Below are 24,251 nucleotides of genomic sequence, written 5' to 3' on the forward strand. Positions count from 1 at the left end.
CCAACTGTGTAAGCAGAGCAGAGCCATATTGGCTAGTAGCCACTGACAGCCCTCTCCTCCGTGAATTTCTCCAGTCCTCCTTTAAAGTCATTCCTATTGGTGGCTGTCAGGAAACCCCCCTCCCCGCAGCTGGTAGCATCCCAGGATCGTTTGCAGTACAGGGAACCACCCCCTTTGTTCAGCAGTTCGTCATCCCCCTCCTCAGGAGGAAGCGACCATTCATCCAGTGGGGAGGGGGAGTTGGAGGCAGGAAGTCGGCGCAGGGGCAGTGAAGGGATCGCAGAGCCTGAGCACCAAGGGGGAAGCGGGGAACAGGGACAGTTTCCCGCGCCCCGAGTTCGCAGACAGGAAAGACGTGGAATCCCGCGCCTCTTTTGCTGGTCCAAGAACCGGAAGGGATCAATCCCGGACTCTGCGGAGGGATGAGATGGACGTTTGAACTTTTGCTCCACTGTAAATATCTTCACAATAAAGAACTTAGTTTTTAGAAGTTCTGCGTTTTGGCTGATTACTCATGAGCAACCACTGAACGTCCTTACAGTGGCCATCACTGCCTCCTGTGGGAGGGAGTTCCACAGGTTAACTATGTGCTGTGTATAAAGTCCCGACCAGAGAAGAATGGTAGATTAAGTTGATGGATTATGCCGAAATAGCCAAAATGACGGGAAGAATCAGAAATCAGGAAGACCAAAATTTTAATAAGGAACGGGAAATTTTATAATGTATCTTAAAAACCATTGTAAACAGCTAAAATCGTTAGTAGGATTGGAACAACACTTGCAGTTTAATGGTGAATTTTGGACACAATGGAGATGTAAAAGATTTGGATTATCATAAAAGATACAGGAGGAAATGATTAACAATAGGACGCACAAAGGGGAGGAGAGAAGTCCAGGAGATTCCTTGGAATCTTGTTTTTATGTTGTTTGTTGGATATGTGATTGTAAAATTTTAATCTGAAAAACCAAATACTGTAAATATTTTTTTAAAACACACACACACACACAAAAGAACTACGCGCTGTTCAAAGAAATACTTCAACATATATGCTAATTTGATGGATAGATCAGCGCTTGCCCAAACGGTCCCCACCCCAGCTTTCCCACCCCTCTGGCTTACCCCGTCCAGGTGTGAGGCTCAACACTCCATCAGGGATGCCGAAAACCATCCCGCGGGCGTTGATGGCCTCGCAGGTGTAAGCTCCCTGGTCGGCCTCCTTGACGTCTTCGATGACCAGTGTCCCCCGCCCGTTCTTGCTGGTGATGGACACCCTGTGGCCGTAAGGGGCAGAGTCAGCACCCCAATCCCAGGTGGTGGAGGGACAAGGTGGGGGAGGATGGAGACCAGACACACCTGGGCCACCTGCGGCTTACCTGCGGCTGCTGGGGATGTGGCCCCAGTTTAGCCTCCAGGTGATGATGGGGGTGGGGACGCCCACGGCCACACAGGTGAAGCGGACCGTCTCCCCGGGGGCGGCCTGGATGGATTCCTCGGGGGGCGTGATCACCTGGGGAGGGGCTAGACAGGGAGAAGAATCATAGAGTTAGAAGGGAACCAAAATATCATCCAGCCCAGCTTCTTGCAAGGCAGGAATCGCAAAAGAAAGGGGGAGGAGCATCTCCCTTGTGCTCTCCTTCCACCTCGACCCTGAAATCTGCAAGTGGAAAAATGCCTATGCAGCGGTGGCCTAATGGTCAGCATGACGGACTAGGGCCTCAGAGACCAGGGTTCGAATCCCCACTTGACCACAAAGCTGGCTGAGTGCCCTAGGGGAACAGTCACTGTCTCTTAAGTCTATCTTACCCCACAGGGTTGTAGTGTGGATTAAATGAGAATCAAAACCTTGAGCTCCTTGGAGGGGGGTTATAAACGCGATAAAATATTGGTTGGGATTGTAGCATGAAGCTCTGGAAGGATTCTAGTATTTGATCGCTGTACTGAGCTGCAATTTGGCTGTGATCCACTTTGGAGTGTTGCCTCTACGCAGTTCCATCCTTATTTCAGACATTGTGACATATCGATATATCACGATGTTTAGCTGCCGATATATCGTGATGTTGAAAACCAGATTTCGCCCCGGTTCTACTTTGCACATACAGTGGTACCTTGGTTCTCAAGCGCCTTGGTTCCCAAATGCCAAAAACCCGGAAGTAAGTGTTCCGGTCTTCAAATGTTTTTTGGAAGTCAAACGTCTGGTGCAGTTGTCGGCTATTCTGTCCAGGGCGCCAGCCCCAATCAGAAGCTGCGCCTTGGTTTTCGAACATTTTGGAAGTCAACCGGACTTCCGGAAGTTTGGCGTTAAGTTGTTAATTGTTAAGTTTGGCGTTTTTGTTTTTGCCATTTCTTTTGCGCTTTTGTTTTTGAGGCTTTTTCGGATCATTTGTTTTGTGACTGTGTGGAACCCAGATCAGCTATTGATTGATTGATTGATTGATTGTGTGACTGCGGAAATGGATAAAAGCAATGACTATCATCAGTGCAGGTAAGAAAATAATAATAAATTTAATTTCCATCATCTACAATACAGTACTGTCTTATTTATTTTATAGTACAGTACTTTGATTATTGCTTTCATTTTATGGATCAATGGTCTTGATAGATAGCGAAATCTAAAACTGCTGTTTTAAGGGGTTGTTTTTAAAAGTCTGGAACTGATAAATCCGTTTTGCATTACTTTCTATGGGAAAGCACGCCTCAGTTTTGGAACGCTTTGGTTTTGGAATGGATTAAGTTTGAGAACAAAGGTGCCACTGTATTTATACGGAAAAGCAAAATATCAACATGCTTTGCTCTAATATAACCTTGCTATGGCAGTTTTCAGTCGCCATGTTGTTGGGGCCGCAAACTGGCACTGGCCATTTGGTTTCCACCTACTTAGTAGCAATCGTCACAACTTTTGTGATGTTAGCCATTGAGTAAGCCTTTGTTTGGTTGGGGGGGGGGGGTTTGCTGCCTCGCCTGTCCTTCCCAAGTAAGGGGTGTGGATCCTATCCGAAGCCTGGGTGTGGGCTAGGGTGATCTCACAGCCCCTATGGGGGGCCCTTGGGGGGCCCGTATCTGATGTAAGTTATAGGGCACCCCCATCTTTGGTTTACCCTTCCGTGGGCTCCCTGCAGACGGGCAGGAGTCAAGATATAACCTGTCTTCACCCCAATGCCTAAGCCAAACCACTCACATCTGTAACCAATAAAGTTGTGGCCTATTGAACCCATAAACCAAATATTCCGTGTCAGGGTGATTATTGATCTCCTGGGAACTTTGCGGTTCAGGTGCCTTGGGACACAAATCATAATAAAAGTCGGCTATTGGGGAGGGGGCTTAACTCTTCCCACTCCGCCTTGCTCCCCCCCCCACCCCGAACTCACTGCAGCCAATCTCGTCGGAGCGATCTGTGCAATCCGTCTCATCGTCGCACTGGTAGCTGGCTGGGATGCAGGTGCGTGTGGACACACAGACGAACTGGTCTGGAGCGCAGGTGTCCCCGGGGCCCTTGGTAGCTGTGGAGAGGACAAGAGCATTAGCAGAGCAGCCTGGGGTGAAGAAACGAGCTCACAAGCTTGATATTGCTTTAGTGTGGCAGCACCTAAACTGCGGAACTCCCCGCCTCTTGACTGTAAGGCAGGTGCCTTCGCTGTACGCTTCTCAGCACCTACTGTAACCATTTCCCAAAGGAGCAGAAAAGACTATGTATGTGACCACGGCTGCTCAGATGTTATTTTCCCAGATATACAAAGAAGATAAAAGTCCCTACCAGAGAAGAATGGCAGATTTAGTCGATGGATTATGCCGAAATGGCTAAAATGACCAGAAGAGTCAGAAATCAGGAAGACCAAAATTCTAATAAGGAATAGGGAGAATTGATAACTTATCTTACAGACCATTGTAAACAGTTGAAATTGTTAGAAGGATTGGAATGGCACATGGTTTAAAGTTGAATTTTGGATATAATGTTATGTAAACAATTTGGATTATTCTAAAAGGTGCAGGAGGAAATGATTAACAATAGGGCCCACAAACGGGAGGAGGTCCAGGAGATTTTTTGGAAACTTGTTTTTATGTTGTATCTTGGATATGGGATTGTAAAATATTAACCTGAAAAACCAAATAAATAAATTTAAAAGGGGGGGGATTTCTGTTTAGGCAAAGCCTATGCGAGACATGCAGAATGCTGGCATGCGTTTTAATCTGCTTTTTCGACTCATCCTTAATTTTAAAAAGTTTTAAGTAGTTGTTCTAAACACCGTCTTATTCTTTTTCGTTAACTAGCTCTGGGGTGGCTCAGTTGGTAGCACGTGAGACTCTCAGATCTCAGGGTTGTGGTTTCATGCCCCACATTTGGCAAAAGATTTCTGCCTTGCAATGGGTTGGACTAAATGGCCCTTGGGGGTCCCTTTCCGGCTCTGCAACTCTACAATTCTATTATTCCATTCGTAAACTGCCTTAAGTTGTTTTTTAATAAAGTGGTACAGATATTTTATTTTATTTTTTAATATATTTTTACAAAAGATTTCTCAGTTTATTTTATTTTATTTTTAATGAAATAAATAGAAGAATGCATTGAATCCACCCTGTGGATGGGAGCTTAATTTGTAATGGAAAATAATAATCAAGTCTGTTTTGATGCCACGTGGATGACTGTATACAAAGCTCGACATTGGTAAATGCTTGGCAACCGTTTTAAGAATTTTCAGTAAAGTTGGTAATACATAAAACAAATAAACAAAGAAACAAATGGTTGTATCCAATGCTAGCCCAAATGGCTACCTGCCAGTGATTCTTGCATTGCAGCGGGTTGGGCTAAATGACCACTGAGGGTCTCTCCCAACCCTACAATTCTATGATTCTATGAATACCGGGGATATACCAGTTTAAGTTACCAGAAGCGCCTAACTTCACCCCATTAATTCCAGTGGCCCCCCTCTGCTGCTGGTCCTACTCAGAGTAGACCCACTGATGTTAACTGGGCATGACTAACTTAGGCCCCATTAATTCCAAGGGGCCTGCTCCAGGGGGAACTTGGCTGGATTCAATCCAAAGGGGCCTCAGCTGTGGTGAGCCACCCGGAGTGTTTGTGTTAAGCCCTGGGACACGGAAACCCAGGTGTAGATCGACGAACTCCCCCGGCGCTCCCAAAACACTTACGGCAATTCAGCTCGTCCGAGCCGTCTGTGCAGTCGTTGTCCCCGTCGCATCGCCAGAGCTTGAGGGCGCAGTGCCCGTTCCGGCACTTGAACTCGTTTGGCTCGCAGGGGCTGGGGGTGCCTGTCGGGGAGACAGAGAGAGAATTGAGAAGCTGGAACCCAGCCGCCACCCACAAAACCCTCCACATCTGTTAGGGGTTTCTTTGAGCTTCAGAGAGATGGGCATTATGACCCCCCCCAGGGGTCGCTTCTAACTCTAAAGATCTAGGACTGTGTTAAAATAAGTTGAGATTTCTTACTGTTAGCCAGATTCACAAATATCTAACTTACTCTATCTATCTATCTATCTATTTGGCATTTGTCTGAAAGAATATTATTTATTAAAATATTTGCAGATTGATCCGTATAGATCGCTTTAATTCCAGCCAGGAAAGAATTTCCTATTTCCATTTTCTCTAATATGTACCTTCATCAAAAATGACCAAGAAATGTTATCAAAGGCTTTCTCCGCATCTAAAAATATGACTGTGGTCTGTTTTTCATTTCTCACTTCCAAATACTCTATTAGGTTAATTACATTTCTTATATTGTCCTTCATTTGTCGGCCTGGTAAGAACCTGGCTTGGTCTCTGTGGACTGACTCAATGTCTTTTTTAGTCTGTTAGCTAAAATTGTAGCAAATAGTTCTAGGGCTCGATGATCAATCAAGGCCCAACTTTGCCCCACAAAACAGAAGCTGATGCTAGATTCCTCTGTGGCCCTGGTAAGCTGTGGCTCAGCAGCAGAACATCTGCTTGGCATGCAGAAGGCCCCAGGTTCAGTCCCTGGCAACATCTCCAGGTGGGGAATACCCCCTGCCTGATGGGCCACTGCTGCCAGTCTGTGTAGCCAGAGCTAAATGGTCTGACTCTGTACAAGACTGCTCCCTATATCAATCAGCACCACAAAGACTCGAAAATTTGCTTTCAAGCCCCATGGTGGGACATCTGCCTTGCATGCAGAAGGCCCCAGCTTCCATTCTCCAGGTAGGGCTGGGAACGTCCCCCTGCCCAAAACTCTGGAGAGCTGCTGCCAGCGAGTGCAGCCAACACAGAGCTAGGTGGATCCGCGGTCCGGCTCCTCAAGCGACTCGCTCACCACATCTGCTCTCATCGCTTCCGTCGCTGCAGTCCCTCTCCCCATCGCAGAGGTAGTCCCGGGGGATGCACTGCTTGTTGGAGCAGACGGCCTCGTCCTTCCGGCAAGGTCGCAGGAAGGAGGACAGGGAGGGCTTGGCGGGGAAGACCCAAGACGGAGGGGTGACTGGGGCTCGGCGGGTGGTCACCGAGGCCGTGGTGGCGGGCACCCGGGTGGTGCTGGGCCGTGCGGAGGTGACAGGCGGCCGAGGGGTGGTAATGCCTGCAGAGAGGGGAGAAAGGAGGAAGTCAGTGCCTCGTCCCGAGACTTCCAGTGTTCTGGTCTCGAACTCAGCACTTGCCTCTCCTGGACGACGCAAGGGAGACTAGGATGAATCGTTTGATCTTCGCTGTGGCTTGATATAGAGAGGGGGATGCAGGAAAGTCAAAAGGATAAGGAGAATTCAAATTCTCCTCATCTTTATTTTATATACAGTCAAACCTCAGTTGTCAAACGTCATCCGTTCCAGAAGACCGTTCGACTTCCGAAACGTTCGACAACCGAAATCTGAAAGCGGAAGCCTCAGTACAGTAGGGAAACTCAAAACGGAAGCTGCACAGCACGTTCAGCTTCCGAAAATCATTCGAAAACCTGAGCGTTTACTTCCAGGTTTTGAGCATTTGGGAGCCGAAACATACGATCACGAAGGCAATTTGCCTAAAAGAACACTGTAAACAACTAAAAACTTTGGCAGGATTTGAGTAACGCTTGTAATGCTTTAAAAATTAAGGTTAAAAAAGGGATTGTTTTAAGAAAAATAGAGGAAAAGATAGATAGATTTATTTATTGTTACGGTTCTCAACCAGCACACACATATCCATAAACAACAATCCAAAATACATGCTAAAATATGAACTATAAATATAAACTTTAAAATTTTTAGATAAAAGAAGATATCACTACTTTAAAAGGTGGACTACAATAGGTTATAGCACTGGCTTGTCTTTAGCTCTGTCCTGAAGTTGTGTGGGTACGGCGAACTAGATCGGACTGAATTTTTATGGCTCTAGCACAGGAAAATATACCGGTATGTAATGCAGTAGAAAAAGTTTGATAATGGAAACCATAGAGGGGTGGAGGTGTAATAAAAATTAGGTTCGGCCCCAGAAGGGAGTCCACGAACCCGAGGGAGAGCCTCAGCAGGGCTCCCCTCCTGTCAAGAGCACCTAAGAACAAATAGAGACGATACAGAATCTCCCAAAGCAAGGCGATAGCCCTTTATTAGAAACTGCTGCAGCAGGGTGTCTTGCAAGCAAAAGACCCCGAACAAAGGCGCGCAAGCTCCTATATAGACTTTTGAAATTGCCCCCCTCCAGCTCAAGACCACCCCTCCATACATCAGAATTACATCAAAAATTGGGAGGGTCTGGTAGCAGTGATCTGAGCATCTTGGAGCCTGCCCCCATGTCTCCTCTTGCCCTCCACCAAAAACCCATCAAGTGAAACAAAAGATATTTAAATTTCCCTATATCCGAGCCAAGTTAATCACACCCTTTTGTCTGACACTCAGGTATCAGGATGCCAGAGATTATCACTCAGGCAGAGGGCTGCTGAGTAGCTGGAGGGGCAAACCCCCCCCCCTTTGTTCCTGAGACAAAGAAATACTTGGTCAGTTGGGAGTCAAAATGGAGTGAGGCCTGTCTTCCTGTGCTGTTTTTCAGACATGTGGCCTTATTTGTTTTGGTACAATAATAACAATTATTATATATAAATAAAATACCTTAAAATTCTTACAACAGAGGGAAGTCAAAGGATTCAGGGAATCCTAAATGTTGATGATTATGATTCATGTTTGAATACAAATATACAGTGTGAAGTTGAATAAAAAATATAAAGAATAAAAGGAATGCTAAAAGCTTTTCTTTCTTCCCAAATGGGACAGGGGCAGCAACAGCTTCTGCCTAGGCCGCCCCCCCCCCCCGCCGCCTCTCATTCCTCACCGCAGCCATCCTCGTCCGAGGCGTCATCACAGTCGGCGTGGCCATCGCAGCGATCCTCCAGGAGAACACACTCGCCGCTGTCACAGCCGAACTCGTCGCTGCTGCACTCGGGAGCTATAAAGTTGGAAGGGATACCAAGAGTCACCTAGCGGGATTTGACATCTTTCCGCAGGGCCTGCAAGACAGAGCTGTTCCGCCAGGCCTTTGGTCTGACCTATTTTCCTTTGCATAAGAGCAGGGGTAGGCAACCTAAGGCCCGGGGACCGGATGCGGCCCAATCGCCTTCTCAATCCGGCCCACAAACGGTCCGGGAATCAGTGTTTTTTTACATGAGTAGAATGTGTCCTTTTATTTCAAATGCACCTCTGGGTTATTTGTGGGGCCTGCCTGGTGTTTTCACATGAGTAGAATGTGTCCTTTTATTTAAAATGCATCTCTGGGTTATTTGTGGGGCCTGCCTGGTGTTTTCACATGAGTAGAATGTGTCCTTTTATTTAAAATGCATCTCTGGGTTATTTGTGGAGCCTGCCTGGTGTTTTCACATGAGTAGAATGTGTCCTTTTATTTAAAATGCATCTCTGGGTTATTTGTGGGGCCTGCCTGGTGTTTTCACATGAGTAGAATGTGTCCTTTTATTTAAAATGCATCTCTGGGTTATTTGTGGGGCCTGCCTGGTGTTTTTACATGAGTAGAATGTGTGCTTTTTTAAAATGCATCTCTGGGTTACTTGTGGGGCATAGGAATTCATTCTCCCCCCCCCAAAAAAAAAAATATAGTCCGGCCCACCACATGGTCTGAGGGATGGTGGACCGGCCCATGGCTGAAAAAGGTTGCCGACCCCTTTATAAGAGCAAGCATGAGGGAGGCCTCCCAGCCTGTTCACTGATCACTTATATGATCAGTGAAAACAGTTGGTCCTGGAAAGTATTAACCGCTCTCAATCTCAACCTGATAACTGCCATTTGTCCAGATTTTAATTTGTCTGAATTAATTTTAAGATGTATTTTAATTAACTGATGCCTGTTTTCATGTAAACTGTGTTATTTGTATGATGTTAGCCACTCAAGAGCCCGGCTTTGGCTGGGGAAGGAGGGGTACAAATAAAAATTTATTATTATTATTATTATTATTATTATTATTATTATTACTAGTCCAACCCGCTGCAATGCAGGCATTATGGACTCAGGGTGAAAGGGAAGAAGAAGAAGAAGAAGAAGAAGAAGAAGAAGAAGAAGAAGAAGAAGAAGAAGAGTAGTAGTTTGGATTTGATATCCCAATTTTCACTACCCAAAGGAGTCTCAAAGCGGCTAACAATCCCCTTTTCCCTTCCTCCCCCACAACAAACACTGTGAGGTGAGTGGGGCTGAGAGACTTCAAAGAAGTGTGACTAGCCCAAGGTCACCCAGCAGCTGCATGTGGAGGAGCGGGGACGCGAACCCGGTTCACCAGATTACGAGTCTACAGCTCTTAACCACTACACCACACTGGCTCTGAATTCACCGGCCGTGAATTCTCTGCATCCCCCCCCCCGCCATCATCCCAAGCCCACAGCCATGCTCACCGCAGTCCACCTCGTCCGACATGTCCCGGCAGTCCGATCGGCTGTCGCAGAGGAACTCTTTGGATATGCACTCGCCGCTCCGGCACCTGAACTCATCGGCCGTGCAATTGCGAACCACGGGCGTCACTGAAAGCAGATGGGGGGGATCAGGGCCACTCTTGCGGAGAGAGGTAGGGGGTGTGTGCAGCAGGGAGAAGCCGGCTGCACTCTGGAGCCCTCCTTCGAGGAAAGGAGCGACTCCACCAAAACCCCGATCCTGCTCACAGTACAAATTTGCCACGTTTTAAATTGCACTAGTCTGTCGTCACACACCCCGCCCCCCGCAGGTCTCTTGCAGCTATGGGCGCAATCTTCCCCTCTCTCTCTCTCGCTCACTTTAAGGGCTGACAAGGGTGACAAGAGTGAATCTTTTCCTCTCTATTATTATTATTTATTGAGTTTATATACTGCCCTATACCTGGAGGTCTGAGGGAGGTTCACAGAAAAAAAAATATCACAACATATATAATCAGAATAAAAACGACAACCCAATAACACCCCCTCCTCAAAAAAAGAGCAACATTTTAAAAGGGTATAGGATGTCAAACAGATCAACCAAGGGTCTGGTTAAAAAGGAACGCTTTTGCCTGGCGCCTAAAGGTGTTGCCAGGCGAACTTCCCTGGGGAGAGCATTCCACAGACAGGGAGCCACCGCAGAGAAGGCCCCGTTCTCGTGTTGCCACCCTCCGGACCTCTCGAGGAAGAGGCACACGAAGGTGTGATGGCCTGGGAGTCAGACTCTGATGCTGAACCTGAGGGATCCCAGCCTGCACAGGATTCCCCGCCTCCAGAACCAGCTGAGCCGGGGCCAGGGCTTGAGCCTGAAGGATTCCCACCTGTGCTGGATCCCCAGGTGCAGGCATCAGCGGAGTCTGCTCTGGCTCCTGATGGGAGGGAGGACCCATTGCCTGCAGGTGCGCCACTCCCAGCCTCTTCAGAGGAAGCTGAGGCGGCCGCTGGGTCCAGTAACCCACCAGCCTCTCCTGAGCTGCAGAGGCTCAGGGCAGAGAGGCGAAGAGAACTAAGTGCCTACAGGAGGAGTGCTCGCCTCCAGGCCCGGAGGAGAGGCGAGTCTCCGGAGGATCGGGGCCGCCCTAAGCATAGGGCCAGATAAAAGCCAGCCAGACCCAGCCCAAGTTGCGTGAGCAACTTAGTTGCAAGCGTATGCTCAACCTGCAACCTCGTGCCTGCACCTGCCTTGGACCTTGACCTGCTCCCTGCCTCGCTCCCTGCCGGACTGACCTCCTTTGGACCCCTAGACCCAGGACTGGACTTGGACTTCGCTTCACGGACAAACCCCTGGGGCCAGCACAGAAGGAGAGCTTCAGAAGATGATCTCAGGGTCCGGGTGGGTTCATATGGAAAGAGGCGGTTCTTGAGTTATTGCGGTCCTGAGCCGTTTAAGGCTGTATAGGTCAAAACCAGCACTTTGAATTGGGCCCGGAAACTAATCGGTAGCCAGTGCAGTCGGACCAGGATCGGTGTAATGTGCTCAAACCGTCTTGCTCCGGTGAGCAACCTGGCCGCTGAATTCTGCAAGAATTCTACCCCCTCATCCCATCCCACCCCTCCTGGCTGCCTCCTTTATCCCCACAGCAGTTGAGTGAGGGTTAGCGCCGATAAATTTGAACCTTCCCATGGTCTCTGAGGGTACCCTAAATAACCTAACAGAGTCTAGCTTGGCTTTGGAATTAAATGTGTTCCCCTCTGTAATTCCTGAATTGTAGCGGGTTGGGATGGATGACCCTACGGGGTCCCTTCCAATTCTGTGGTTCTGTTAGCTGTGACTCCTCCATTGCAAGGGGCTAGACTACTATTCTTGGGGCTGTCCTTGGGGGGTTTCTTCATGCTGGGAATGAACCCCAGCACCCCGCAGGCAAGCAAACCTGCCTCCTTCCAAGCTGTGTTCCACCCCCACCCACCCGGAAAGCAGAACCCCACCTCCCCACACACCCCACCTTTGGCACACACCAAAACCCACAGCACACAGTTAGGGGGCTACTAGCACGAGCCAGCCACACAAATACCCCAGACATCCACCCAGCTAAGCTTATTTCCTGCTTTTTTGATAGTTACTTCACAGACTGGCATCAATACAAGCAGACTCTCCCATCGTCCCAGCACAGGGGGTCAAGGAAGGAGGCAGTGGAGCCCAACAGAGCCATTGCTGCCAGTCACGGAGTAGAAAAATACAAAGCATGCCTTGTTCCGATCAGCCCTTTACGATTCAGAACCATGAGGTCTAGAAACTTGTTTTATCATCAAGGGAAGGAGCAACATTTCAGTGGCAGAGCACCGGCTTGGCATGCAAAACGTCCCCGAATCAATACCCAAGGGCAACATCTCCAGGTAGAAGTGGGAACCTTCTCCTGCCTGAAACCCTGGAGGGAAACAGCTGCCAACCAGTGTAGGGAGCACTGAGCTAGAAGGACTCAGCACAACGCGGATCCCAATGTTCCTGGACCCGCCTGGTGCAGGCAAAGACCTTGCCCTGCAGTCCCCACATCTGGATGGAGCCTTGGAAGCCAGAGGAAGGGCTGTCTTACGGTCCTCTCCGCTGGCATAGCTCCAAGCGCGTGTGCCAGTTTGGAAGAGGCCAGAGTCAGGCCCCTGGGGGATGTCAGCAGCTGGTGAGCGGGAGAGTGACTGGGTCAGAGCCAGGTAACTGGGTCTGTCTAGCTCAGTCTTGGGTCCACTGAGTGGTTCTGCTCCTTCCTCCTGGGCCGTGTCCAGAAAGTGGGGTCAGGATGTGCAACAAGGAGATGAGTGTTCGGACCCCTGGGCTCTCACTTGTGGGGTGCCTCAGGGTTCCATCCTCTGCCCCATGCTTTTTAACATCTATATAAAGCCACTGGGGGAGATCATCAGGGGGTTTGGGCTGGGTGTTCATCAGTATGCGGATGATACCCAGCTCTACCTCTCTTTCAAATCAGAGCCAGTGAAGGCGGTGAAGGTCCTGTGTGAGTGCCTGGAGGCGGTTGGAGGATGGATGGCGGCTAACAGATTGAGGTTGAATCCTGACAAGACAGAAGTACTGTTTTTATGGGACAGGTGTGGAGGACTCCCTGGTCCTGAAGGGGGCAACTGTGCCCCTGAAGGACCAGGTGTGCAGCCTGGGAGTCATTTTGGACTCACAGCTGTCCATTGAGGCGCAGGTCAATTCTGTGTCCAGGGCAGCTGTTTACCAGCTCCATCTGGTACGCAGGCTGAGACCCTACCTGCCCGCGGACTGTCTCACCAGAGTGGTGCATGCTCTGGTTATCTCCCACTTGGACTAATGCAATGCACTCTACGGGGGGCTACATTTGAAGGTGACCCAGAAACTACAACTAATCCAGAATATGGCTGCTAGACTGGTGACTGGGCGCGGCCGCCGAGACCATATAACACTGGTCCTGAAAGACCTACATTGCCTCCCAGTACGTTTACAAGCACAAATCAAAGTGTTGCTGATGACCTTGAAAGCCCTAAATGGCCTCGGTCCCAGTATACCTGAAGGAGCGTCTCCACCCCCATCATTCTGCCCGGACACTGAGGTCCAGCTCTGAGGGCCTTCTGGCGGTTCCCTCCCTGCAAGAAGTGAGGTTACAGGGAACCAGGCAGAGGGCCTTCTCATCAGATGTCAAGGAAATAAAGAACTATCTGGCTTTTAGAAGGCATCTGAAGGCAGCCCTGTTTAGGGAATTTTTTAATGTTTGAAGTTTTATTCTGTTTTTAGAGCTCTTTTGGGAGCCGCCCAGAGTGGTCAGATGGGCAGGTTACAAACAAACAAACAAACAAACAAACAAATATTATTACTATGACTGGCAGCAATGGCTCAGCAGAGTTTCAGGCAGAGAAATTTCCCCCAGCCTAATGGGATACGTTTCTGGAGACTGGACCTGGGACCTTCTGCATGCCAAGCAGGGGCTCTGCCCGCTGAGTTGCGGCCCTTTCCCAACCATGCCACACTGCTGCAAACCAGGCACTGCACTCTGCCCGCCGGGCGGGCATGAGGAAGCAACATGCCAGTTCCTGCCCGTGCGTGCCACAGCCCAGCTGGAGGGAGTGGCTTGTGCTCCTTCTGGCATGATTCACATATCCTGAGGGAGGGACCGGGGATGTCCGTCACTCACACTGGCAGAGAAACACACGGCACAACGCAAGCAGGTGAGCGCAAAGGGACCTGGAAGCCACCCCACCCCTCGAAAAGGGCTGTGCAACAGGCAGGCGCAGAAGACAGCTCTGCCGGTGCATGCACAGCTCAGAGATGTTTTTTCTCCCACTAGGGATCCAGGGTTGCCCGTTGCAACTTTACTGGCAGTGTGTGCAGGAGACGCAACAGGGAGGTTATTCAGCTGAACCTAAGAGTGTGAGACAAGCGTGCTGAATGAGGCTCTCTGCCCATCGAGTCCTGCATCCTGTCCCCAAAGTGGCCAAGCAGGTGCCAGGTGAGAGGAGAGAGACTTGGTGATGGCCACCAGGCAATGGCTTTTGCCACCTACACTGGCCTGCCTCCTCCAGTCCTAGGAGCAGACCCTGACTGTTTAGGGAAGCTTTTAATGTTTAATAGATTATTGCATTTTAATATTCTGTTGGAAGCCACCCAGAGTGGCTGGGGAAACCCAGCCAGATGGCCGGGGTATAAATGAATTATTATTATTATTATTATTATTATTATTATTATTATTATTATGGAACAGCAGAAGCAGCTAGGAAAAAGAAGAGGTCAGGTATATATATATTTTAAAAATATTGTGTGTGTCTTTGTTTCTCAGTTTGTACTGTGCTATTTTACGCCCTGTGACTTGCCGTTATTTTCTGTTGATTATCGTTTAGAAATTACCTATTGCAATTGCTAAGAGTGAATTTCTGCTTCAGTCTTATTTGCTGGTATTTAATTTTACAGTGTGCTATTATGGTGGTAACCTCGGTTCTCGAACGTAATCCGTTCCGGAAAACCGTTCCGGGTTCCGAAATGTTCAAAAACCGAGGCACAAAAAGGGCTATCTGCAAATTCAGTTGAGAAAACAGGAAAACACGCAGCGGAAGCCATTCGACTTCTGAGGCGTGTTCGAAAATGGAGGCGTTTACTTCCGGGTTTTCGGGGTTCGGGTTCCGAAACGTTTGTCAACGGAGACGTTCGAGAGCCGAGTTACGGCTGTATATTCTAATGGATTGTTGAATATCACTTTCTTCGATACAAGTCATTTATTTTCAAGTTATGTTTTTATTACGACACGTTTTGGATATCGGAGCAGGTTGTCAGAAGGTGTGCGATCTTTGCTGTTTCCTCAAGCTTGCAAACCGCCTTGCGAATGGTAATAATATAGAAAGGCGGTGTACAGATTAAAAGTGGGATGAAATGAGATTATGGGAAACCTCAAAGCAGGATTTAAGAGTGTAATAGCTCAATTGTGTCGCTACGGAGGTGGCCTCTCCTGATATATAGCTGAGCAAGGGAAGTGCGTGGAGATGTTGCTCCTTAGGGTTGCTCCGAAACCTCCCTCTTACAATCTGCAAAGATCACACTGTCCAGACCTCACAGATGGTGAAACGTGAGCCCTGCAGCTGCAAGAACAATCTCGGATGTTTTCTTCCATACAGGATTTCCAAGGAGCTGTTGCAGAGAGGAGCCCAAGGGGTGTGTGTTTGTGTTTGTGTGTGTGTGTGTCGGTTCCCGGGAGGGGGGGTGATCATTAGGGATGGGCAAATTCGTCCATTTCAACCCAGTTTCTCTTCTTTCCTATCTTAAAATTCAGTTTCAGGATTTGAACTGGTTTTAGATCTACTGCTTTTTTTTTGCATTTTGACTGTTGCTCCGATAGCTGCTTTTGTTTCTGACGTTCCTGATCTGTTTTATATTTGTTTTATGGTTCTCTTTAATTGAAGATTTCCCCCCAAAATAATAATAATAATCAGTTTCTCCGCATTTCCGCAGCAATTTGCAATTTTGGGCGGCAGCAAGGGAGAAACGACGATCAGCACTTTAGTGCAAACCTCTCTCGGCAAACTCATTTTTGAATACAGTTTCTGACCGGTGTACACTGTTCTGCAAGGGATTTTCTCTAGCATAACGCATTTGGGGCATGTTATTTCGCTCTTGTTTCATGCTCCTGCCCCCCATATATGCATTTTTAAACACATCGCTTGTTTGGAAAACGGTGTCCCGGAATTTGCACAAGTGCCAGCTTGGAAGGATGGTTACGTTTCAGTTTGTATTTCGTGAAGTGTGAATTTGAAGAGATCTCCCCCTTCTGATGTGAACCGAATGCGAATTTCTCCCCCGGCCACACAGACCAGTGCACTTCAACTAGGGCCCCCCATTTGTTCTTGGACAGCCATCAGCCCTGACAATCGCCTACGCTGGCTGAGGATGCTGGGAATTGTAGTCCAACAACATCTGGGGGCCCCGGGTTGACCCACCTTCCCTCGAACCGAGAGGGGAGGTGGCTGGCGAGAAAGGAGACGGAAGCCTCCAGGTCTCATTGCACCCCTCTGACGCCACACTCACCTGGGGGCTCCATTGTAATGGGGGGAGGCGGGGTTTGGGCTGAAAGCAAATGGACAGTTAATGGTGAATGGGACGAGGGGGGGCACCCATTTCCGCAATAAACTCCACCCCCTCCTAACCCCCATATAGGTTCCCAGTCTGGTTCACCTGCTCCCAAGCGGCGGAACTGGAATCCCCACGTGGAGGTGATGTAGGAGGCGATGGAGCCGCTCTCGATGACCGAGAAAAGAACCTGGCGGATCTGGTCCTCGTCCATGTTCCCCTCGGAGCCCACGTCCAGCTCCACGAAGATGTAGCCGTCAATCTCCCTGGGGGGGAAAGGAGGCGCGTGGGCACGATTCACGGACCCATCATGTGCGGAAAGGGGTAAAACCTGCGTCTGGAGACAGGGTCCCATTCCCACCTCCCACCTAACTCTTCCTTTCCAGGGGCCGTGCCCTTCAGATCCTAAAACAGTGTTTCCCAAACTTGGCTCTCAAGCTGCTTTTGGGACTGATTTAGGGATGGTGGGAGTTGTAGTCCAAAACCAGCTGGGGAACCACTGTCCTAAAATATCTCTCTGTCTTTTGGTATAATTTTTCATTAAATTTTCTGTTTTACAATTTAGAATACTCATTTAAGCATCCTTAAAATATCAGCGGCTTCCCTCCTTCTCTTTCCATGCTTCATTTTTGCATATCATAAATCCCTGCATATTTTACAAAAACTCTACCATTCAGTATTCCATTACTGCATCCATCAAAACTTATTTGCACTGTTGAATTTATCTTAATGCAGCCCACGCTTTCAGCTGTGCACAATTATTTCCCATATATTCAATCAACGTTTTCCAATCTTCTCCAAACGTACGTTCTTCTTGTTCTCTCATTTTATATGTTAAGTCTGCAAGCTGCGCATATCCTGTCAGTTTAAGTTGCCGTTCTTCTTTAGTTGGGACCTCGCTCGTTTTCTATTTGGGGGCTAACAAAACACGGGCCGCAGTAGCTGCATACATAAATAACCTTTTTAACACCTGGGAAGTTCAGTCTGAATGTATCCCCAAGAAAAAGGACTTGTTTTGGGGGGGGGGTGTGAAGTACCGTATTTTTCTCTCTATAGGGCACACCGGACCATAGGGCGCACCTCGTTTTTAGAGGAGGAAACAAGAAAAAAAAATATTTTTCTGGTTTTCCTCTTCTAAAAGCCCTGTTTTTTTGAGGATCAGCTAAAAGTTTTGCAGCTTTTTTTGCAAAGGGGGAAAAGCAAAGAGGAAAAGCCCCATTTTTATGGGGTTCAACTCACATTTCTGCAGATTCTAAAGGAAAGGGAGCCTTTTCTACAGTTTCCAGACAGATAATCTAATCAGCCAGTCACATGTCGCTGGGGAAACAAACAACCTCCCTCTGCAGTACTTTCAACAATGGAGGGCGGGGCTGAAAGGGAGCCAGGACTCTTATCTCTCTCCCGATCTCTTGCTGATCAGCTGCTGAGTGGGGTTCTTTAAACACTCCCTTTTCTCTTTGTAAAACAAAAAAGCATGATCCTCTTTTGGCCCCTGGGCAATTCAGCTCCAGGGACCACCATTCGCTCCATAAGACGCACAGATATTTCCCCTTACTTTTTAGGAGGAAAAAAGTGTGTCTTATGGAGTGAAAAATACGGTACTTTTAAACATTTTTTCAAATTCATTATGAATCATTTCCCAATACTCTTTGCATCAACCTCTTTGCATCTCCTAAAACATCTCAACTTGCAGCTGTTGATGAAAAGAAACCAACAGGGGAGGGGAAACAAGTTTCTGGATCTCGTCACCAGGGATGAACATTGGGGCAAGGTCTTCTCTGAAGCAGGGCTGGCGATTCTTCAGATGTTGGAAAGGCTTTGCCTCCCACCAGCCCTGGGCAGCATGCCCAGTGGTCAGGGCTGATGGTGGGAGGCTGAGGCTGAGGACACCTAGAGAGCTACAGGGTCCCTGTCCTTGCATTAAAAGGAGTTAGAGTGGAAGTATCCAGAGACACTGAATACAAGAGACGGCCTACTTCTTCAGGGATGAAGAACCTGTAGCCTTCAAATGTTGCTGGCACTTCAGCAATCGCTAGCCAGCAGGGTCAACCGTCAGGAATGATGTGAGTTTGAATCCAACGTCATCCGGAGCCCAGCAATATCTTGAGGACCACACATTCCCTTTCCCTCTTCTAAAACAAAGCAAGATTGTGATGGAGGCAGCTAGGGGCAGTGATGGCAATTGACAGTCTAGTTCTGGGATGGTAGCCTTCTGGGTGTTGCTAGACTCCAGATCCATCCAGCCCTGGCCACTAGCATTGCCCATTGTAGAGATGGGAGTTGTAGTTCTGCACCAGCCCAGATGTCCCCCCCATCCTTTTTCTAAGGATTTGAGCCATTCTTGGTGGGGCTTCTGGTCTTTCTCCTACTCTCTGCTTGCTCCCACAATCTCACATCACCCGGTGAGAGCTTCTGCCTGCAATGCAAGCTCCTTAAAAGAAAACAGCAAAGGCAGGGGTTAAATCCTGCCTCCGTGGCAGCCCGGACATGGAAACCAACCCCTGGACTCACTTGATGAAGACCACGCTAACCACCTGATCTCCGGGGATCTTGTAGTATTCAGACTCCAGCTGCGGAGAGAAAATTGCATCAGCCTCGTGGAATTGCAGAGTTGGAAGGGGCCCAAATGGTCACTTAGTCCAATCCCCTGAAATGCAGGAATCACTGCCAGGGTAGAACCTGGTCTCTTGGCTACCATCCTCTCCAGCATTCAAGGTGTTTGCTGCTCTGACCTTTCGGGGGAGAAGGAAGAAGGCCGATTCTGCTGCATCTGGTGCTGAGAGGGGCCCCCAGACCCGCCAGCTCATCGCAAGACTGTTGTGGCTAATTTTAAAATGTACTCATTTACTTGTCTGCAATATTTCTAAGCCACCTTTAACACACACACACACAGAGCAAATTAAATTACAATTAAACAATTGATTAAACAATTAAACAATATTAAACGATGCATTGAAAGCTATGCAAAGCTGTCTGCTTGTCCCCAAACACACATTTTCACTGCCTGCAACAGGAGATCTGGGGAGATCAGAGGAGTGTGCATTTCATCACCATGGAGCCACTGCAGAAAAGGCCCTGCTCCTGATACATTATCATCTTAACTCCAGGGAGGGTGGAACATGGAACAGGGATACCCTAGCAGATGTTAAAACACTGAGTTCATGGGAATCTTATGGCAGTAGGTGTTTATTTTGATCCAAATGCATACGGGTATAAAAATCAGAGGAGGATAATAAGACTGTCCAAAGGGTCATGATCTCTGTCCCCTTGGGACAGCTCCTTTGTGGAAATGGGACAGAATCGGGCCTTACCGTGTCCACCACCGCTTTGGAGACATCCTGGAACTCCTCTGAGCTGACATTGTCCAGGCGGGAGCTGTAGTCGATGGACTTTGTGAAATTCACCAGCGCCCGGAAATAGACTAGAGGGGAGAGATGATGGAGAGGAGATAGTTAGGAGATTGTTGGTCCCGTTAGTGACTTAATACAGAAGAACTCCTTCTCTTGTTCACCCCGCCTAAACACTCATGACCACAGAGAGAGCCAGTGTGAGAGCCAGTGTGGTGTAGTAGTTAAGAGCGGTAGACTCGTAATCTGGGGAACCGGGTTCGTGTCTCCACTCCTCCACATGCAGCTGCTGGGTGACCTTGGGCTAGTCACACTTCTCTGAAGTCTCTCAGCCCCACTCACCTCACAGAGTGTTTGTTGTGGGGGAGGAAGGGAAAGGAGAATGTTAGCCGCTTTGAGACTCCTTCGGGTAGTGAAAAGCAGAATATCAAATCCAAACTCTTCTTCTTCTTCTTCTTCTTCACCACAGATACTAATGAGAATTCTCGTGTGTGTCGAAAGTTACCTATCTGCAAGGATGCTCTCAGGTGGCATCGGAGATAGTGAGGCCCAATGATGGAGGTAGAGAGGGGCAGTGAAGGCAAATGATGGCCTAGTTCACAGAGACTCTCTCAAGGCAAATCTTTAAAAATGTAGTATAAATGCTGACAACCGGGAAACACTGGCCTGCGAGCGCTCCAATTGGAGAACAGCATTTACCAAAGGTGTCATGGGCTTTGAAGATGCTCAAACTCAGGACGTAAGGGAGAAACGTGCAAAGAGGAAGGCATACTTAGCAAACCCTCACCATGAAACCTAGGTCCCCACTGTGGAAGGACGTGTGGATCCAGAATTGGCCTCCATAGTCACTTCTGGACTCACTGTTAAGACTGTGTTCATGGAAGACAGTGGAAGAAGAAGAAGAAGAAGAAGAAGAAGAAGAAGAAGAAGAAGAAGAAGAAGAAGGAGGAGGAGGAGGAGGAGGAGAAGTTCACAGAGGGAGAAGAAGAGGGAGGAGGAGAAGAAGAAGAAGAAGGAGAAGAAGTTCACAGAGGGAGAAGAAGAAGAAGAAGAAGAAGAAGAAGAAGAAGAAGAAGAAGAAGTTCACAGAGGGAGGAACCTCTGGCCTTCAGGCATTGTCGGGACGCCAGCTCCCATTAGCCAACATGGCCAACAGTAAGAGACAATTGGAGTCCAAGAACGTCTGGAGGGCCACATGTTCCCTGCTCTGCATCAGATGAAGGCAGTGGGGTAATGGAGGCAAGCAAGGGGCAATGAAGGCAAGCGAGGGCCTAGTTGCCAGAACCGCGGAAAGAACACGTCGCCGGCTTCCTGCAAAACAGAAGCTGCCGGAGACGCGAGTGCGAAGGATTTCAAAGCCCTGACTGTAGCTCAAGGGAACCCTTGCCAGAGAATGTGTGTGTGTGTGAAATGTAAGGACCCAAATATGCCACCCCACCCAGGCAATAGCTTTCGTGAGACATGCCTCTCTGCTCCCACACAGGCATGCAAGGCCTCAGCAGACCCCTCCTTCCAAGATGGGGAGATGAGGGGGAAGTCCCTTTCTCTCCCAGCCCCATGACGGGGAGGGGAAGAGAGACAAAAAGGCCATGGATATCAGCCTCCCCACCCCCAGATTTCACACAGGCTGGCTGCCAGGAAGCACTGGCCAGCGGCAGCTCCCAGGCGCAGCTGCGAGGCGGGCCAAGCGACGGAAGGGTGTGCGACAGCAACGTTTTCGGTGCTCCAGGTGCCTCTGCAGCGAGAGCCGCGTCTGCAGCAGGCGCTTTCCCTGCAGGGAAACGGAACGGGGGCGAGAGGCAGCTCTGCTTGGCTGCTACCTTTCATCCGAGACAGCTAACTGGGGCCCTTAACTGCATTTTTTTGAATGGGGAGGTAGGACACTGTCCGGCTGGTCTTGTGTCCGGCTGGTCTTGTGTCTGAGGCAGGACAGAGTTAGACGGCAAAAAGAGCAAAGGGAATCGTAGGGTCACAGATTTAGAAAAGGGACCCAAGGGTCATCTAGGCCAACCCCTTGCAATGCAGGAATCACTGACAGGAACCACTGGCCTCTTGGCTACCAGCCTCAGTAGAATTCAAGGTGTTTGCTGCTCTGACTTTTCAGGAAGAGGGCCGATTCTGCTGCATCTGGAACTAAGACAGGCCCCCAGACCCGCTAGTTCATCGCAAGGCTGTTGTGGCTAATTTTAAAATGTGCTCATTTACTTGTCTGCAATATTTCTAAACCACCTTTAAAACACACACACACACACACACAAACACACACAAATACAAAGCAAATTAAATTGCAATTGTGTTAAACGGTGCATTGAAAGCTATGCAAAGTTGCCTGCTTGTCCCCAAACACACATTTTCACTGTCTGCAGCGGGAGATCTGGGGAGATCAGAGGCGTGTTTCTTAGCGGAGTGCATTCCATCACCATGGAGCCACTGCAGAAAAGGCCCTGCTCTCGATACATGATAATCTTAACTCCAGTTAACTGGGCCCCTTAACTGGACTTTTCCAATAGGGGGAATAGGACACTGCCCGGCTGGTCTTGTGTCTGGCTGCACAGCAGCCTTGGGGTAGGACAAAGAGCAGGGAATCGTAGAATCACAGATTTAGAAGAGGACGCCAAGGGTCATTTAGTCCAAACCCCTGCAATGCAGGAATCTCTACTAAAGAATTCATGACAGGTGGGCATCTAGGAAGGGGCAGGTGATGTGACCAAGGCTAGGCAGGGAGTCAAAACAGGAACCCTGAGACCACAGATGATGATGATATTATTATTATTATTATTATTATTATTATTATTATTATTATGTTATTTAGAAGCTACAGTTAGAACTGGATATGGAACAACTGATTGGTTCAAAATTGGGAAAGGAGTACGACAAGGCTGTATATTGTCTCCCTGCTTATTTAACTTATATGCAGAATTCATCATGCGAAAGGCTGGACTGGATGAATCCCAAACCGGAATTAAGATTGCCAGAAAAAATATCAACAACCTCAGATATGCTGATGATACCACCTTGATGGCAGAAAGTGAGGAGGAATTAAAGAACCTTTTAATGAGGGTGAAAGAGGAGAGCGCAAAATATGGTCTGAAGCTCAACATCAAAAAAACTTAAGATCATGGCCACTGGTCCCATCACCTCCTGGCAAATAGAAGGGGAAGAAATGGAGGCAGTGAGAGATTTCACTTTCTTGGGTTCCATGATCACTGCAGATGGTGACAGCAGTCACGAAATTAGAAGACGCCTGCTTCTTGGGAGAAAAGCAATGACAAACCTAGACAGCATCTTAAAAAGCAAAGACATCACCTTGCCGACAAAGGTCCGTATAGTTAAAGCTATGGTTTTCCCAGTAGTAATGTACAGAAGTGAGAGCTGGACCATCAAGAAGGCTGATCGCCGAAGAATTGATGCTTCTGAATTATGGTGCTGGAGGAGACTCTTGAGAGTCCCATGGACTGCAAGAAGATCAAACCTATCCATTCTCAAAGAAATCAGCCCTGAGTGCTCACTAGAAGGACAGATCCTGAAGTTGAGGCTCCAGTACTTTGGCCACCTCATGAGAAGAGAAGACTCCCTAGAAAAGACCCTGATGTTGGGAAAGATGGAGGGCACAAGGAGAAGGGGACGACAGAAGATGAGATGGTTGGACCGTGTTCTCGAAGCTACTAACATGAGTTTGGCCAAACTGCGAGAGGCAGTGAAGGATAGGCGTGCCTGGCGTGCTCTGGTCCATGGGGTCACAAAGAGTCGGACACGACTGAACGACTGAACAACAACAACAAATGTTATTTATACCTCTCTCATCTGGCTGGGTTTCCCAGCTGCTGTACTGTTTTCAACAGATCCACTCTGAGCAGGACTATTTATTTATTCATTATATTTCTGTCCCACTTTTTTCCTCCAATGATTTCAAGGCTCATTGTTTCTCCCTCTCCCTGTTTTATTCTCACAACACCCCTATGAGGTAGGTTAGGCTGAGAGAGAAGTGACACTGGCCCGAGATCAACCAGGGAGCTTCGTGGCTGAGTTGGGGGATTTGAACCCTGGTCTCTCCCAGGTCTTAATCTGAAACTCCAAAAAGCATGCCACGCTGCCTTTCTAGCTCCGAATGCAACCCAACATCTCCATCGGGGCAGCAGTCAGACCCACAGCCTTGAACAGAGTGGGGTGAAAACACCCTTCCTTCCGGGATTTTGGCCCCCTTCTCTGGCCGACAAACATTGCTAGGTTATCTAGGGTGAGACTGGCTGCAGAAGCATCAGAGGAGCAAAGTCCCCCTTAATCGCAGAATTGTAGATTTGGAAGAGACCCCGAGGGTCATCTAGTCCAACCCCCTGCAATGCAGGAATCTCAACTACAGCATCTATGACAGATGGCCATCCAACCTCTGTTTAAAAAAGGAGAGTCCACCACCTCCCAAGGGAGTCCGTACCACTGTCAAACATCTCTTACTGTCAGAAAGTTCTTCCTGATGTTTAGTCAGACTCTCCTGTCTTGTAACTTGGAAGTCAT

At 48.5% G+C, this 24,251-nt stretch overlaps 1 protein-coding gene across 1 annotated transcript in view; it reads right to left on the bottom strand.

Annotated features, from left to right (window-relative positions):
• The window catches only part of HSPG2 (heparan sulfate proteoglycan 2), a 216,363-nt gene that overhangs the window by 128,109 nt on the left and 64,003 nt on the right, over positions 1-24,251 (bottom strand). Inside the window, exons 5-14 of the mRNA XM_033159394.1 lie at positions 19,704-19,813; positions 18,904-18,962; positions 16,498-16,658; positions 9,819-9,944; positions 8,258-8,371; positions 6,279-6,539; positions 5,143-5,262; positions 3,366-3,497; positions 1,374-1,518; positions 1,120-1,271 (exon numbers count right to left, since the gene is read on the bottom strand). Coding sequence (XP_033015285.1) covers positions 1,120-1,271; positions 1,374-1,518; positions 3,366-3,497; positions 5,143-5,262; positions 6,279-6,539; positions 8,258-8,371; positions 9,819-9,944; positions 16,498-16,658; positions 18,904-18,962; positions 19,704-19,813 — 1,380 coding nt within the window. The remainder of the gene's footprint in view (positions 1-1,119; positions 1,272-1,373; positions 1,519-3,365; positions 3,498-5,142; positions 5,263-6,278; positions 6,540-8,257; positions 8,372-9,818; positions 9,945-16,497; positions 16,659-18,903; positions 18,963-19,703; positions 19,814-24,251) is intronic.

Source organism: Lacerta agilis, chromosome 8, assembly GCF_009819535.1.
Source record: "Lacerta agilis isolate rLacAgi1 chromosome 8, rLacAgi1.pri, whole genome shotgun sequence".
NCBI classification, from domain to species: domain Eukaryota; kingdom Metazoa; phylum Chordata; class Lepidosauria; order Squamata; family Lacertidae; genus Lacerta; species Lacerta agilis.